The sequence below is a fragment of the Bufo bufo genome, chromosome 2 (assembly GCF_905171765.1).
Source record: "Bufo bufo chromosome 2, aBufBuf1.1, whole genome shotgun sequence".
NCBI classification, from domain to species: Eukaryota; Metazoa; Chordata; class Amphibia; order Anura; family Bufonidae; genus Bufo; species Bufo bufo.
Window position 1 is genome coordinate 416716273 of NC_053390.1, and position 18443 is coordinate 416734715.

At 40.0% G+C, this 18443-nt stretch overlaps 1 protein-coding gene across 6 annotated transcripts in view; it reads right to left on the minus strand.

Moving 5' to 3' along the window:
• Positions 1–18443, minus strand: part of SUSD1 (sushi domain containing 1) — a 221949-nt gene that overhangs the window by 137841 nt on the left and 65665 nt on the right. For 3 of the 6 annotated variants that reach the window (XM_040417302.1, XM_040417305.1, XM_040417308.1), the window contains exons 10-17: positions 14686–14865; positions 13955–14134; positions 9530–9627; positions 9245–9434; positions 7052–7161; positions 6375–6558; positions 1192–1280; positions 6–159 (exon numbers count right to left, since the gene is read on the minus strand). In XM_040417302.1, coding sequence (XP_040273236.1) covers positions 6–159; positions 1192–1280; positions 6375–6558; positions 7052–7161; positions 9245–9434; positions 9530–9627; positions 13955–14134; positions 14686–14865 — 1185 coding nt within the window. The remainder of the gene's footprint in view (positions 1–5; positions 160–1191; positions 1281–6374; positions 6559–7051; positions 7162–9244; positions 9435–9529; positions 9628–13954; positions 14135–14685; positions 14866–18443) is intronic. The other 3 variants (XM_040417307.1, XM_040417304.1, XM_040417306.1) reach the window with 3 other exon arrangements.

Here is an 18443-nt window from a genome sequence, read left to right on the forward strand (position 1 = left end):
CTTACTAACAAGGTTGGAAAAGGCTCCAGTCACATTGATATACTGGGAATCCATGGGAATGTCTACACATATTGCACTTATATTATGGTCTGTATTAATCTTGTACATCAGATCTTGAAATAATTCTTTTGGAGACCACCTCTCCCCTTTAGCATACAGCTGTAAGTACAAAGATAAAATTACAAGACTGAATGCAATTTCATTTATTACCAGCCCAGAATTAGTTATAGATACTTATTACATACTAAATGTCAGTCATGGATATAGCCTACTAGCAGACCATATGTACTGCTCACATTTCTATACACTTATAAAATCCAGCAAATGAAGACTAATCATAGGGACACAGTCCCAGGGAAAATGTTTTCATTAGGACTTATACATGCAGTGATATTATGGCTCTGGGCTCTGTACAGGATCTTAGTTTTATGGTGCTGTAATACGGCACTCAAAGAACTCTATAGGGCTGTATTGTATCACTGTATGATTATGACTCTATACATACAGTTTTATTCTGTGGAATTCCATATGAATCTGAAATATATTATGGTATGTTCATTAAATGACATTTTAGAGAACCATTCTCCCCAATTAGAGAATATAGCCTAATATGATATGGTACTGAAGTACCACTAAAAGGGGTATTCCTATCTCAAACAAAAAGTATTTATACCCCATGAACTTTTCCATATTTTTTCATGTTACACCCACAAACATAAATATATTTTATTGGGATTTGATGTGATAGACAAACACAAAGTAGCAAGTATTTGTGAAGTAAAAAGAAAATGCTGCATAGTTTTCAGATTTTTTAATAAATAAAATCTGGAAAGTGTGGCGTGCATTTGTATTCAGCCCCCCTGAGTCGATACTTTGTAGGACCACCTTTCGCTGAGATTACAGCTACAAGTCATTTGGGGTATGTCTCTACCAGCTTTGCACATCTAGAGGCTGAAATGTTTGCCCTTTCTTCTGTGCACAATACCTCAGGCTGGGTCGGACTGGATGGAGAGCGTCTGTGAGCAGCAACAAAAAGCGGGCCTGTCTGTTATAAAATGTCAGGGCTGAATTTCAGTCTCAGTTCAGACCTGGTTGTAATAGTTCTGGTAACTTAGCCATCATTATTAAAATTGATAGAACCTCCATACAACATATTTGCATAGTCACAGGAGTATAAAGATAATCACTTACTTTGTATATCTTTTGTAATCCATCTAAACTTCGATTCCACCACAGACAAGTTTCATTAAATTTGTGTTCTTTTGACGAATTTTCAACTTCTGAAGAACAAAATGTGATGTCTTCATTTTATGCTTTGATTTCAGCATTTTAGCATTTTCACCATTTTAGACATTCTATAGGTTTTATGGTAGATGTAAACAAGAATGTTCCCATTCACTGACAGCAAACAGCAGCATGAGTGTAACTACATTCAGAGCAATCAGATCATTTGCTATGGAGCCTGAAGAAGGAGGGAGGCCACTCAAGTGCAGTAATTTAATTATTGTATTTTTCACTTTATAAGACTCACTTTTCCCTTCCAAAAGTGGGGAGAAAATGGCAGTGCTTCCTATAAAGTGAATACTAGTGAGTGCTTGCAATATGCACTAGGTGAGGGGAGCGGGGAGTGAATCACTGTAAGTGCTTCCCTGTACTCAACATCACTTGTCTTTTTCCCTGGGGCTGTGCTGCTCCTCAGGTCCCGACCACGTACAGTGCAGCACGGGCCCGGAGAAGACAAGGGAGCACAACTTCTGCAGAGACCGCAGGACCTGGAGAGGAACGGCAGAGCAGGAGAATAAAGTGATGTTATTTATTTTAAAAGTCTGATCTGACAGGGGTCTGACATGGGAGTTCTGATAGGGGCCTGCATGGAAGTCTGATCTGAGGTCTAATAGGTGTCTGACATGGAGGTCTGATAGGGGTCTGACATGGAGGTCTGATGTGAGGTCCTGATATGGGGGTCTGATGTAAGGTCCTTATATGAGAATCAGATGTGAGGTCCTAATATGGGGGTCTGAACTGAGTTCTTGATATGAGGATCTGATGTGAGGTCCTGATTTGGGGATCTGATATTGGGCATCCATTCTGTTTTATTATCATTCTGGAGCAGCCAATCCATACTACCAATTCCATCTAAATGAGTTTGTCCCTCTAGGTCTACCTCTAAATAGAAATGCTTGGATACCTATACTTACAGTTGCTGATTGGTTATTATACTAAATGTAATATATTGGCTATGGTTATTATACTAAATGTAATATATTGGCTATGATGATGAAACTCCCATGGCTGCTGGGAGTGTATAGGTAGTTTTGGAGGGACTGAATTGTGGAAGTAACTGTACCTTCTGCCCTATAATGCAACTCTGTCAAAGGATGAAAACATTCGAATTTACACCCAAAAGATAAACAACCTTTTCACAAGGTGGTTTTTTGCCTTATGTTACAGGATATCTTGGTTAGACAAACTTTTCTGTCTTTCCTTCCCATATACTGTAGGTTGAACTGTGGGGATGGCAATGGTTATCTGTTTTCAGAATATTCATATGTATAATGAGATGGCTGTTCTTTACTAGTCAGAGGTTTGAGTCTGTAATATGAGGGAGGCAAGACTCCTCGTGGCCACAAAATTCTTGTGGTGACATCACTAGGATGCACAGCTGTTGGCTAGAGCTGTAAAATGGATGTCTCTGAAAAAAAAGGAGGTAGTATGTGTTGATGTGATGCTCAGGTTGTGGACTAAGTATCTGAGTGCATGTCACAATTCCTGGAGAGAAGTCCAGTAGTGTGAGATAGGGACAGAGCTGCCTATTTGTGTCACCTCTTAGTTCAGTGCAGAGGACCAGTGGAACACACCAGTCAAGTGAAGGTGTGTAGGGTTCAGGGTACCTTGTGGGACTGAAAGCAGCCAATCCCGATAGTTGTATTTGTTTGTGGAGATAAGAGAAAAAGAGCCACCATCCCATTCTAATCACACAGTTAAAATATCATGTCATCTGGATAATTGACAGAAACTAAGAGAGAATAACTTCTAGCCTCCTTGTAGTATGATCGGTATTTGCCACAGTTTGAAACCTTGTTGCATAGTACCAATTTGAGCCTTCTTGGATTAAAAACAAGCTATGTTCAGCAGTTCTTTTCTGTTGCCTGATTATTCAGTGCTCCTGACCTGGGCAGCATTTGGAGGCAATTAGACTTGGACAGGCTTTGAAGCAGATCTATTTGTGACATTACACTTTTGAGCCTCCTTGGATTAAAAACAAGTTATGTACAGCAGTTCTTGTCTGTCGCTTGATTATTCTATGCTCCTGACCTGGACAGTGCTTAGGTGCAATCACAGCTGGTCAATAACACATAAGCTCGGTACCCTACAGTAAATGTTTTCTTGTCCTGTTTATCACACAGGGGTGCACCTAGTTAAATGGTTTAAATGGAACATTCATACATAATTCGAAATAACCGTCACCCTTTTACCAACTTTGTTTGTGCCAAACAAACATACCACCAACAGTTTGTCTTAACCAGTTTCCACTTCCTCTTGCTTCCAGTATACCTCCATACAGGACAAGTCTCTTTAAGAAGATTCAGCACCCTGCCTAAGCCGATTTCAAGGCATCGCACTGGACCAGCCGGAATCCTACTCCATACTGATGAGTGGCAAGCACCCTAAAACAGCTGTCTGGCTATATTCTCTTGTGAAATCCTTTGTTGGAAAGTCAGATCTTGACTCACAGGTAGCCAAGATAGGTGGCATTGGCGAGAAGGTTCTCTTTCTTTGGAGATACCTCTTTGCATACCAGTTTCAACTTGAATAATAAATGAGCAGAAAAGTTTCCTAGAATATCAGAGTGAAAACTCCATCCAGAATCTTGATAGGAGGAATAACTTTTTTTACTTTTTTTACTTATTTTATTTTTTAATGTATGCACTAAGAGAACACTTAAAGGGGCTGTCCAACATTTAAGCAAATTTCACCATCCCCCCCACGTTTCCCCCACCAGACCTGTGGAGCACAGGATATTTAACTGCTTCTGGTTCCTTTGGGTCACTGGGCTCAAAGGAGCTGCAACACAGCAGCGTGTAGTAGGTATGTGTCCTGTCCTCCACAGGTCTAGCAAGGAGGAAGGGATGAAGAGAATAGTTTTGAAGCTGGACAATCCGTTCAAGCATGACTGTATAACCCCAATTTACTTAAACTTCAGGAATTACTGTAATCTGTCCAGTAAAGAAACATAAGCGATTGTCTATCAATTTAATGTGTTTGGTGCAAATGAAAATGACATCAGGTGCACTGGAGAGGAAACAGCAAAATAACCCCCCAAAAGAGAATGGTTTTGCAGGTGGTGGCCACAGACAATTGCTCTCTCTTTATCCTTACTTTCTGATTCTTCTCTTGTTATACATTTGCTTAGTGTCCTTGTCACCTGCAGCCCAATCACATTGCACAGGTAGTCCTGCTTCTCCAGAATGGCACATAAATACATGCCATTCCAAGAAGGCTTGCTGTGTCTCCTACCACAGTCTCAAGAGCATGGAGATAATTCGAGGACATGAGCTATTACATGAAAAGAGCTGGATAGGATATAAACTAGCATCAGGACCGGTATCTGCTCCTTTGTGTGGAAGGAACAGGAGGAGCACTGCCAGAGCCCTTCAATATTATTTCTAGTGTGCTACTGCTCTGCATGTTTCTGACGGAATTGGCAGAAACATACTCCATGAGGTGTCATGAGGGGCTGACATCCTGCAGTAAGACTTGTGCTCACAGGCCTGCACCGAGTAGATCAATTATCATTCACCAGAGAACACCAGAATTAATTGTCCATCACTGGCAAGTTCATACTGAACACATGTGAGAGGCATGAAAAAGTCTGGAGATGCCACAGTGAATGTAATGTTGCCTGCAATCATCCATCATGACCAATTTGGTGGTGGATCAGTGATGATCTGGGGAGACACATCCTTGAAGGGTGGCACGAACCTCCATGTGATACCAACAAAACCCTTACTTCTTTTAGGTACCAGGATTACATTTTTAGAGGCATTATCAGACCTTATGCTGGTGCAGTAAACTCTGGGTTCCTCCTAATACAGGACAGTGACCGGTGTCATGTAGAACAAGTGTGTAGACAGTTCCTGGATGACAAAGGCATTGATGCCATTGACTGGCCCTCATGTTCCCCAAACCTCTATCCAGCTTAGAACCTCAGGGACATTCTGGGTCAGTGCATCCTATCTGATTATCTAACCAAATAGGGCAACAGACTGTGTAAGAGCTCATTGATGCCCTGATCCTGGTCTGGGAGCAGATCCTTCAGGACACCATCTACCATCTCATCAGGATCATGCCCATATGCATTTGGGAATGCATATAGGCATGTGGGGGTCACACACTACTGAGACACAATATGAGTTATAATGATGAAATTCACACAGATTGGATCCGCCTGTGATTTTAAGTTTTTACTTTCATTTTCAGGGTAGTCCAGTGCTCAATCGTGTAATAACTTTGGTTTCCACTGACTATTGATAACTAATTTTTTTCTCAATGAACTACACAATTTATCGAGTTTCAGTATGTGATTTAAAGGGGTTTTCCAACTGAAGATCTATCCTCTGGTGTGGGGTAATTTGATATGTAATACCACATACTCCCTCATAAGTTAAATTAGATACATGCAATCTAGTGTTGAGCGCGAATATTTGAATTACGAATTTTAATCGCATATATCGACACTTCGAGAATTTGTGAATATTTCAAATATAGTGCTATATATTTGTTTTTCGAATATTCGTTGCAATTTTCCATCAGAACACATGATTCCTCCCTGCTTCTTGCTTGTGGGCCAATGAGTCATTGGCCCACAAGCAACTTAAGCAGGAGGAATCATGGCTTCAGATGGAAAAAAAATGACACATATTCTAAAAAACGAATATATAGCACTATATTCTATAGTGCTATATATTCGTTTTTGACCCACGCCTGTATTGATCGCATAATATTTGCATATTATGCGATCATTACCTTACCGATTTTCGAGTAAAAAAAAAGAATGTAGAATATAACGAATATTCGACGAATATTCTACAAAATATTCGCAAAATATCGCAAATTCGAATATGACCCCTGCCGCTCATCACTAATGCAATCCATATAATTAATGCATTAATTTACTTTTCTACAATACTGTCCCATAATGCACTTTTATTTTTATCTTTCTAAAAATTATGATTATTAGCATACCAGAAAACATCATTAGGCTTCTCACAAGACTTGGAAGATACCACAAAATAAAAAAATGCCACCACTCATGCACAGATACACCAAAACCACTAAATACATTTTTGGAACTTGGAGGCATCCATACTCACCATCACTTGTTACGTTTATATAAGTAGATGCAGACAGTTCTGTGGATGGCTCTGTAATATTAACAAAGTATTCTGCTGCAAGAGACAAATCCAAACAGAGCACTGGAGCAACTTTGTCTGTGCTGAAGTTAAACATTATACTGTCGAGTAAAACTGAAGACCAAGTCCTTCCTTGGATAAACACCTACAAGAGAATGATATGCAGCATATTACAACTGTAAAATAACTGTACTATTCATTCAACAACATATATAACACTTTGGGTGGATATGTCATTGATTTTGATGCAGTAGAGGTAGATACGAGGAAAACTATAGACATCATTTTGGCATGGCAGGATGTAAAGACTTAGTTCTTACAGGTGATGGATGAGCCACCCTTTTAGAAGTCAGATTATGGCATGGAACAGTATAACGTATATTAGGCAAGAAAGTGTAGACTATTCCTAGCTCTTAAAGTTCTTAAATCAACAGTACAATAAAAAGGTGTGTATGTCCATTAGTACTACTTCACCTCTTGAGGACCTTTTCTGAAAAAATTCATTAAAGATATGCTGCCCTGAACTTCAGTTCAGGTAGGTGGGACTTTTCAGCAATGAACAATTGAAAATTTCAAGACCATAGCCCAGAAGGCAACAGGTACAGTAAGTAATATTTGGCTTTTATACTGATACTCACATATCCTCTACTTACTGTATACACTTCAGGTGATCTTGCTGAGGAACTCCTTGTCCATGTCAAGCATGTGTTATTCAGTACCAAAATGTCACCAAATGTTTGTTTCACTGCCAAATAAAAAGATTAAATTATTATGTATAGTTTAAGGGTCCTTTCATAGCACAGTAATTTTCTACTACCGACAAATCCAACTCAATTTTGATGTGGATTTGCAATGGAGTTGCTGAAGATTCACCTTTGCATTGCATTGGAAATCCCACCTGAAATCCTCATCAAAATCACTTTGGATTTTACAACAGATTCGATAGCAGCGGAAAATGACGATATATGTGAATGCAACGTAACAGTTCGAATTGTTTATTTTACTGTCTCATCTCTGATTTATATATGTAACCACCTTCACAAATTCTTCTGGCAATGAGAAACTTCTCTTCTGCAAAGAGTTCTCCCCTTGATGATCTGATAGCATCCATTACATGAAAAGTCTACTGATTCCAATGGCCACTTTGTAACATAGATGGGACAAGCAGGGTTTTAAGAATGATCTCTGATGTTTGGCATTATACTTGAGAAATGAACAATCGCCCCATATTGCATTAAAATGCAGCACTTATCTGACCCAGGCACCTACAACATTATTATCAGCTTGGTCATAGATTTCAACACTTCTCCATTCAACTTCATACAGTGGTTTCATCTTCCTGCTGCTGGATAGCTATAACGGTTTACATTATTTGTTTGCAAAACTATTGTATGTGTTGTAGATTTTTAGACATTTAAGGGTCATCTAAATTAGTGCTTACGTTTTAAACTTTTACAATGTATACATATTTCTAAGGCATATACCATTCTTCTATTAAAACGGTGTGCCATTCAGGATATAAAAATTCATGTTATTCTAAAAAAAATATATACAGTTCAAGTTGTCATAGTTACAAGGATAACAAATTTGTATGTATTATTCTTTTTGTGATATTACTATAATAATATATTTTTTATTAAAGTATAAAGCTTTTTCTTTTTTTATGTGTTATTTAATTTATATTTGTATTATTTCCCCTAACGGACTTTCACTTTTGACTTAAAACTCTAATGCTTTGGTGTATCTTTAGAGTCTAATACCTTACAGTCTTTGCATGTAAAATAGCAGGCATTTGATGGGGCATATCTAAAGTAATGGCAGTTCTCTCCCGTTGCTTTAGAATCTTAGGCCTGCAATCAATATTGTTTGCAGCATCAAAAGCCAGCCTTACACACGACAATTATTGGATATGTTGCAATGATCAGTCATCTGTGGGATCGTTTAACTGAACTATCCCACCAGCAGCATGCCAGACCAAACTAGGAGTGTTTTTTATTTTTTTATTTATTTTTTAACTGACCCCCCCCCCCCCCCCCCCTGGTCCCTGAGCACAAAGGCAAATGATTGCCTGAATTCAGCCAACCATGCCCTTAACATTATATTTTTGCCCATTGCAAATGAATCTGTTCTCAAACAATGGTTGGCCAAAACTCTCATTTTGATGGCCAGCTTTAAGTGTTAAATGGATTTTCCAGCCTTGGAGCCAACAACCCTTATGCTACAGAGTCCGGATCTGTGCTCCTGAACACAAAAAAAAGAGACTGAAGACTGACCTGTCCGCAGCCCCCACAAGACCAGGAAGTGGCTGAGTCACATCACATCAGGTTGAATGTTACATCACAGTTCTGAGTGCCATTAAACCCAATGTGACTTCTGAGGCCTGTGACTGGCCGCAGTGGTCACAGGACCCAGTCGCTTCCTGATCCTGTGGCGAGTGGAAAGAATCGGGAACTGAGCAATACAGGGGATGCAGGCAGGTGAGTCTTCTTTTTTATGTTCAGGGCCACAGGCCCATAAGATAGCGAGTGTCAGCTCAGAGGCAACACATTTAAATGGACAGTCTTTCCATAGTTATAGTGAAGCACCAGCACAGCTTCTTTTTTAATAACCATGACTCATGGCACTGATTGCCCAAAAATTGTGGACATATTAAAATATGTCCTAAAAACCTCTAAAAAAGCATATGGCAGGCAACTGCTTAAAAAACCTAGGACACATTGTTTTCCATATCATTACTTACAAAGGAACTTACAGTAGAAGATCAGTGTAACAATAATGTCTTATCCAAATTGAATTTATAAACGTATTACTTAAAATAAATGGTTACCTACTAGTTGTTTCCACCGTAATGTTGAGCTGTATGGCTGGAAGAGTGGGAGTGACTGCCACCATAGACACTGTGTAGTTAGTATCAGGAAGAAGATCCAAGCATACAACTGGATTGTCATTGTCTGTAGTGTAGTTCAAACTCTTCTTGTCAACAAAGTCTTTATCGTTCCATCTAATTCCATATATACTGAACTGTTGTAAGAAATAAGAAACCAATCTGTTGAAGTGACCCTAACATTTACTTTTTGGCTCCGTTATATATAAAATTGTCAACTGTCTGGACTTACCTTATACAAAATCTCCCAACCAGATATATCAGTACTCTCATGCCATTGCAGACAGGTTTCATTAAAAATGCTCAAGCTACTAATTAGATCTTCTTTTACTGAAAAGAAATTAAACTGTGGTTTATTTTTTCATCACAGAACTAGTGTATGTATGATATAGAAAAAAATTGCAAATAAAATAGCTATTTTATGTTACATTGATATAGGCAATATAATTCTGAATACAGAGTCCTTCTATCGGTTTATCTAGTTTACAAAATCCATCATTATTTGCTTTTCTGATTCAGAAAATGTATTTTCATATGCCATATTAGGGAGTAATCAGAAGACCTGCATTTGTTGGCTACAAAATGGGTGAAATGGCTTCAAAGAACATATCTTGCTATGGAGGACCCAATGCATTACATTGGCATCCCAGTGATTTTGATGAGAACTTGCGTAATGCTTAATTTTTCCTGTGGTGGCGCAAATTCCCAGATTACAGCTTACTGCTAGGGATACTAACAGTTGAACAACCCAGTGATCATCATCAGGGAACCCTTGTAGAAAGAAAGGGATTTTTAAAGGGAATCTGTGACCAGTTTAATTTGAGGGCAGTATAAACTGGTGAGAAAGACCATGAGCAAAATGCTAGGTTAATTACTTAAACAGGCTCAGTCATTTTGCTAAAAATGAGTGTTGAGCAGTTCCACTGCTGGATTGCAGATTGCAAGCTCGGAAGTCCTCATATTCAAGACCTGCCAGCTCTGTCCGCCCCCTGCCACTAATTGCTATTGGAATTGCAAATAACCTACTGTCTTCCCTGAGAAAGGGCAGCATACACTGGTAACAGATTCCCTTTAGGATATATCCAGAACAATTTAATAATTGTAATAAATACTTTTTTCATTAAAGGGCACGTTCTGTCTTAAATTCCTTAAAATAGCAATGATACAGACCTGCGGTGCACTATCCAAACCAGTTCATCCCAAGTCATCTTTTTCTCAATATTAAGAGCAAAGCTGTAACACAGTTGGTGTAGACCAACTATGTCACTTATTGGATTTGACTTGGGGCTATTCCTAAGGACGTTATCTAAGTAGCCCCCTGGTCTTCACCCTTATACAATGATCTGGTATTCACTGAAGGGGAACCAGCAGGCAGCTACCTCTTGCAGCGGTCTCCGTTTATGCAGAGCAACAAAAGAAAAAAGGCAGAATCATAGTCAGTGGACAAGCTGAGGTCGAAGCAGGCAGAGTACGGTCAGTCCAGTAAAAAGGTCAAAGGTCAGGGCAGGTAGCACAGGGTCAGTATGATGAACAGGCAAAGGTCAAAGCAGGCAAAACACATACAATGTGGTTAACAGGCTGATGTCAGGCACTTTTCACCAAATGGTACCTACGATGGCAGTAAAGGCACAAATTATTGCTGCGTCTGTGCTGGTGCACCTGCTAGGGCAGCTTGACTATATCCAGTTGCATAGACTCCACTTGCAAAGCTGATGATTAGGGGAGCAAGGGCCTTTGGAAGGAAGGTGCCAGTCATGGAAGTCTTCTCTCCTCTCCTTGAAACATTTACCTGAAGCAGCGATCTATGTGTTGATATACCATAACCCTTGTGATATTACCAACCTTGGATTGGTTATATACAATATAATGAGTTTGGTAAAAACATTTCCAGGGGTTCTCCAGGACTACAAAAAGATGTCTGCTTCCTTCAAAAATCAGCACCATACACAGGTTTTGTGGGGTATTACCGCTCAGCCCTGTTTACTTAAATGGAAATGAGCTACAATACCAGACACAATGAACAGGTGTGGTGCTGTTTTGGGGAAAAAGAAGCCATCTTTTGTAGTCCCACAGAACCTATTTTTTTTATTGTAATGCAGTATAAAACTGAGTATCTCAGACCCAGAAATTGTATAAGAAAATATTGTATAAATGTCCAGGTAATCAGGTAGTTCTGAGGTTCACTGGTGCTGTGCTGGATGGGGTCAGTATTCTCAGACTAGCATACAATAGGCTACAAACCCTAGTCTTGCTTAGATCACTGTTCCACTGTTTAGCCATATAGTGGAAATATTGCCACTGTAACCTAGACCTGACCTGCCCTAGCTTTATCTGCAGCATAACCTACTCCTTTCTCCTACATGTTTCGTCATGCTTATAGGCTCATCAGGCAGTGTCATTGTGCGTGGTCTGTATATGGGACAGATAGCAGCAGTGGCCACTATTGTAAGTGCAGAGTTATATATGGCGCTGGCACCGCCTATCCTGGAGGCTCAATCTAGACACCAATCCTATCACAGAAAGGGTGGTCAATGAAAAACATGCTCTGACATTTCAGTAAAGGTTAGGAGATCATTACATGTGTCCAGCATGATGAAGTCATCCGGGGTAGCTGATAAACCCTCACCTTTGATGTGGTGTGCTAGGGCCTCACAAAACCATCTCCCTAGCCTCATTGTTCCAGACCAACTCCAAGGACAGAGTACAGAATTGGATGGCATATTGCCCGACAGCAAAGTTACACTGGAGGAGGCATAATAAGGAAGATCCTGTGAAGGCAGTCCAGCCAGGTTCTTCAAAGATCCCAGAAGGTCGACAAGAATTATTGTGGGTTAGATGTCATGGGATTTCCTCGTTGGCAGAGGGGTATGGCCCAGGCTACACCAGACATAAGGGACACAAGGAAGGCAACCTTGGCACAATCTGTGGATCTGTGGGGAACTGGTGGGCCTGTAACTCAAATGGATTGTGTATTGGTACGAAAACCCACAGCAGGTCTTGGGATCTCCCTCATAGCACAGGAAATGCCATGAGGGAGATCCCAAGACCTGTGGTGGTAGATGCAATCTAGCGCTACCAGAATGAGTAACTGGCTAAGGCTGTGGTGCAGACTCTGTGACTTGATAAGGTGGAGTGGAAGTGGAAACAGTCATACAGATCAGGCAAGCAGAAACAGTATTAACATATTGCAGACGTTGCTTCTGGTGACTACACTGATTAGTCATATCTTTGAATACATCCTGTATCCCCAACTTGGGAGACCCATGGTGTCCATGGCCTTGGGTGTGGACTGTGTCAAGGAACGTATTTGGCTTAGGGTTACTACTAAGGGCATTTTCTAATTGCCTCCCCCAGTTTTTGCACTTTCAACCCTATACAAAGACCTGGTCTCCACTGCCAGAAAACTACCTCTTGGTGGTTCTCCATTAAGTGACAGCTGGCCCAGGTGAGTCAAGCGACACCAGTGTGTTGCAGCAAAGGGTTCAGGCAGAATTGTTAGTCCGTGGAAAAGCTGAGGTTGGAGCAGGCAGAGTACGTTCAATCCAGTAAACAGGCCAAAGGTCAGGGTGGCCAGTACATTGCAGTTAATCGGCAGAGGTCAGACTCAGAAAATCAGATATCAACAAAAAAAACTTTGCTGGGACTATCAAACTAGATAACCTTTTTGCTCAGGCACACTCCCTTAGGGAAAAATGCCTTAAATAACTCAGAAAAGGCAACCATTAGCTGGTGGCAGATTTGGATGTGACATGGAGCTGTCAGAAACTTGAGTGGCTTTGTCTGCTGGGAAGGAGTAGGAAGATGTCAGCATGGTTCACTGAGAAAGCAAAAATAGAGAGAATTCCAGTGGCCCTGCACCCCAGGGGTGGGGAGCTTTTGGTCACTGGTGCTACAAAAGCTTAATAGGTATTAAATTATTTCAGAGACTTCAACAGAAATGTTATCGCTCTGCTTAATTTGTAGCAGTGTGGATCCATGTAATTAAGGCACCTTTCCAGTTTAAAATAAATGAGGTAACTTTTGAAGGTTTGGATGTTGGGGGAGAGTCTGATGTGCTGGGGTTGTGAGTTCCAGAGTATGGGGGATGCATGCGAGTAATCCTGTAGGTGATTGCGTGAGGAACAGATGAGGAAAACAAAGAAGGAGGTCTTGTCAGGATCAGAGGTTATGTGTGGAAAGCAGGTCAGAGAAGTAAGTAAGGGAACAGATTGTGGATGGCCTTATATGTAGTTGTTATTATCTTGAACTGAATTTGCTGGATAATAAGGAGCCAGTGAGGGGACTGGCACGGGGAACAGGCAGAGGAGAAACAAGGGGAGAGGCGGATTAACCTGACAGTGGAGCTGAGGATAGATTGGAGAGGTGCAAGAGTGCCAGATGGGAGGCCACAGAGGAATATGTTACAGTCGCCCAGGAGGGAGATGACGTTTATAGTTATTAAATATTATTATTATATAGTTATTTTAAACATTTTAAAACTATTTACTGTGTTATAAGATTGTGTTGATTGACTAAATCCCTGATCAAGGTAAATTTGGATGCACAGGCGAATTGGTTATACAGTATAACAATCAGCCTGTGCATTTTTAGGTGTAGTCTTTACCCACACTTGTATAAATTTAAATATATTTTTCTTCAACTTAGTAAAATACCATACCTGAGCAGGTCATATTCAGTCCTTCCCAAGTACCATTCTCAAGGCATACAGAAAAGTTCTTTCTGCCATTGTGATTAAATCCAGGCTTACAGTGATAATAGACATAGCTCCCCAGGGTGGTCCGATTAGTCCACGTCCAATCAGCATGTTCAATCAAAAAAGGCATTCCACAGTCAACCTCTCCAATAGAAAACATACAATTATTTATACATTTAATGCAAAACATAGGGCCACCACATTCCATATAATAAGCTGAACTGTCTTGATAAGGCTAAGTTCACATCTGCATCAGAGGCTCCATTTGGGGCCTCCATTGCAGATTCCATTAAAAATATTGGACAAAAAATTCCTACATGCATAATTATTTTGGCATGTAAAATGACTGACAGGAATCCGAGAGATTACATTATAGTCAAAACAACAGAATACTGGAAATCAATAGTGGCTAGTGTGAAAGAAGCCTAGAAGGAAATTGAACATACAGTGCAAAGCAGACTAAGATACTTTCTAGAAGTCTATTTTACTTTTCACTCTTCTTAAATGCCATATTTTGCTAAATAATTTACTGATTGTCTCTGCTGAATGGAATGTATAACACTATCATATATGATCTCCCCATACAGCATTAAAAGACACAACTAGCTACATGATTATCTTCATAGCAGTGACGCGTGAACTGGGGCATGCTGACCCCGAAATCCATTGTCAACCTAATACAGCCCATACATTACCTGTACATGAAAAAGTTATGTTTTCCCATGTTTCATTTAAAGTACATCTTGACACATGCCAAATTTCAGGATTATAAAAGCCTTTCTGACATGTATATCGAACCTCACTTCCAAGATTTGTAGCTCCATTCCATTTCATAATTACATTTGAAAGTAATGGCGGTTGACCACAGTCTATTTCTTAAAAGGAAAAAAATATATACTTTTAGGCTATAGACAACATTAAAGCTTTTTTTTTTTTTTTTACTGATTTACATGAGTTGAGGGCGAAAACAGTTTTTAACCCTTTAAGGACCAAGCCAATTTTCACCTTAAAGGGATTCTGTCATGACATTTTAGCCCTATAACCTAAACATATGGCCAGGTCCGTACAAATAACATGTACGGCAGCGGCTTCGTTGAGCAAAGTGCGCATGCGCCTGGCCCGGGTGCATGCGCACTTCGCTCAACGAAGCCGCTGCCAGGAGTCCGCGGCGCATCAGGCTGAGCATAGTGCGCAGGCGCCGGATCTAGCAGAGGGCCGGCCAGATCTGGCGGAGGCGGCGCTGAGGTGAGGAGGGCGGCGATTAAGACTGGGAAGGAGGCGCTGGGCACCAGACGGCCGGGCACTCTGTATTAACTGACGTCCCCTTGGGCTCCTTAGGTAGGCGATTGAGCGGTTATAAAAACCTGTTTTATGTGCTAATAGAGCCACAGGCCAATTTAATAAGTACAGTTTGGGATTCATGTTATTTGTACGGACCTGGCCATATGTTTAGGTTATAGGGCTAAAATGTCATAACAGAATCCCTTTAAGGACCAGCAAATCTAACATGTGTCACTTTATGTGGTAATAACTTTAAAACGCTTTTACTTATCCAGGCCGTTCTGAGACTGTTTTCTCGTCACATATTGTACTTCATGACAGTGGTAAATTTAAGTTAAAAAAATATATATATTTATAAAAAATACCAGTTACCAAAAATTTGCTAAAATTAGCAAATTTGCAAATTTCAATGTCTCTACTTTTATAATAGATAGTAATAACTCCAAAATAGTTATAACTTTACATTCCCCATATGTATACTTCATGTTTGGATCATTTTATGAATGGCATATTATTTTTGGGGGGCATTTGAAGGCTTAAAATTTTAGAAGCAAATCTTGAAATTTTTCTGAAAATTTGCAAAACCCACTTTTTAACCTCTTCAGGACACATGACGTACCGGTACGGCATGTTGTCCTGGTACTTAAGGACACATGACGTACTGGTACGTCATGTTTATTTCCGATCACCGCCGCCCAGCGGGCGGTGATCGGGACCCAGTGCCTGCTCAAATCATTGAGCAGGCACCTTGGCTAAATGCGCGGGGGTCCCGTGACCCCTCCGTGTCGGTGATCGCCGCAAACCGCAGGTCAATTCAGACCTGCGGTTTGCGGCTTTACCTGCGGTTTGCGGCGGCGATCGGCGGTGCCATTGGGTCCCGATGCAGCTGTAGGGGGGACCCGGTGGCATGGAAGGCAGCGCGATGCCTAAGGAAGGCATCACTCTGCCTTCCGGTGACGAGCCTGTGAGATCCAGCCCCCTGGATCTCACAGGCCGGAAGCTGTATGAGTAATACACACAGTATTACTCAAACAGCCAATGCATTCCAATACAGAAGTATTGGAATGCATTGTAAAGGGATTATACCCCCAAAAGTTCAAGTCCCAAAGTGGGACAAAAAATAAAGTGTAAAACAAAGTTGAAAAAAAAGTTTTCCCCCCAAAAAATATTAAGTTTCAAGTAAAAATAAACAAAAACGTAATTTTCCCCAAATAAAGTTAAATAAAATTGGTAAAAAATAGGAGAAAAAAGAAAGTATACATATTAGGTATCGCTGCATCCATATCGACCGGCTCTATAAACATATCACATGAACTAACCCCTTAGATGAACACCGTAAAAAATAAAAACTGTGCTAAATAAAACATTTTTTTGTGACCTTACATCACAAAAAGTGTAATAGCAAGCGATCAAAAAGTCATATGCTCCCCAAAATAGTGCCAATCAAACAGTCATCTCATCCTGCAAAAAATGAGACCCTGCCTAAGATAATCGCCCAAAAACTGAAAGAACGATGGCTCTCAGAATATGGAGACACTAAAACATGATTTTTTTTGTTTCAAAAATGATATTATTATGTAAAACTTACATAAATAAATAAAAAAAAGTATACATATTAGGTATCGCCGCATCCGTATCGACCGTCTCTATAAAAATATCACATGACATAACCCCTCAGATGAACACCGTAAAAAAATGTAAATAAAAACTACTATGCTAAATAAACCATTTTTTGTCACCTTACATCACAAAAAGTGTAATAGCAAGCGATCAAAAAGTCACACGCACCCAAAAATAGTGCCAATAAAACCGTCATCTCATCCCGCAAAAATCATACCCTACCCAAGGTAATCGCCCAAAAACTGAAAAAATTATGGCTCTCAGACTATGGAAACACTAAAACATGATTTTCTTTGCTTCAAAAATGAAATCATTGTGTAAAACTTACAGAAATAAAAAAAAGTATACATATTACATATCGCCGCGTCCGTGACAACCTGGTCTATAAAAATACCACATGATATAACCTTTCAGATGAATGTTGTAAATAACAAAAAATTTAAACGGTGCCAAAACAGCTATTTCTTGTTACCTTGCCTCACAAAAAGTGTAATATAGAGCAACCAAAACTCATATGTACCCTAAACTAGTACCAACAAAACTTCCACCCTATCATGTAGTTTCTAAAATGGGGTCACTTTTTTGGCGTTTCTACTCTAGGGGTGCATCAGGGGGGCTTCAAATGGGACATGGTGTCAAAAAAACCAGTCCAGCAAAATCTGCCTTCCAAAAACCGTATGGCATTCCTTTCCTTCTGCGCCCTGCCGTGTGCCCGTACAGCGGTTTACGACCACATATGGGGTGTTTCTGTAAACTACAGAATCAGGGCCATAAATATTGAGTTTTGTTTGGCTGTTAACCATTGCTTTCTTACTGGAAAAAATGGATTAAAATGGAAAATTTGCCATAAAATTGAAATTTTTTAATTTCATCTCCATTTGCCAATAACTCTTGTGGAACACCTAAAGGGTTAACAACATTTGTAAAATCAGTTTTGAATACCTTGAGGGGTGTAGTTTCTTAGATGGGGTCACTTTTATGGAGTTTCTACTCTAGGGTTGCATCAGGGGGGCTTCAAATGGGACATGGTGTCAAAAAAACCAGTCCAGCAAAATCTGCCTTCCAAAAACCGTATGGCATTCCTTTCCTTCTGCGCCCTGCCGTGTGCCCGTACAGCAGTTTACAACCACATATGGGGTGTTTCTGTAAACTACAGAATCAGGGCCATAAATATTGAGTTCTGTTTGGCTGTTAACCCTTGCTTTGTAAAAGTAAAAAAAATATTAAAATGGAAAATCTGCCAAAAAAGTGAAATTTTGAAATTGTATCTCTATTTTCCATTAATTCTTGTGGAACACCTAAAAGGTTAACGACGTTTGTAAAATCAGTTTTGAATACCTTGAGGGGTGTAGTTTCTAGAATGGGGTAATTTTTGGGTGGTTTCTATTATGTAAGCCTCGCAAAAAGTGACTTCAAACCTGAACTGGTCCCGAAAAATTGGGTTTTTGAAAATTTCGGAAAAATTTCAAGATTTGCTTCTAAACTTCTAAGCCTTGTAACATCCCCAAAAAATAAAATATCATTCCCAAAATGATCCAAACATGAAGTAGAC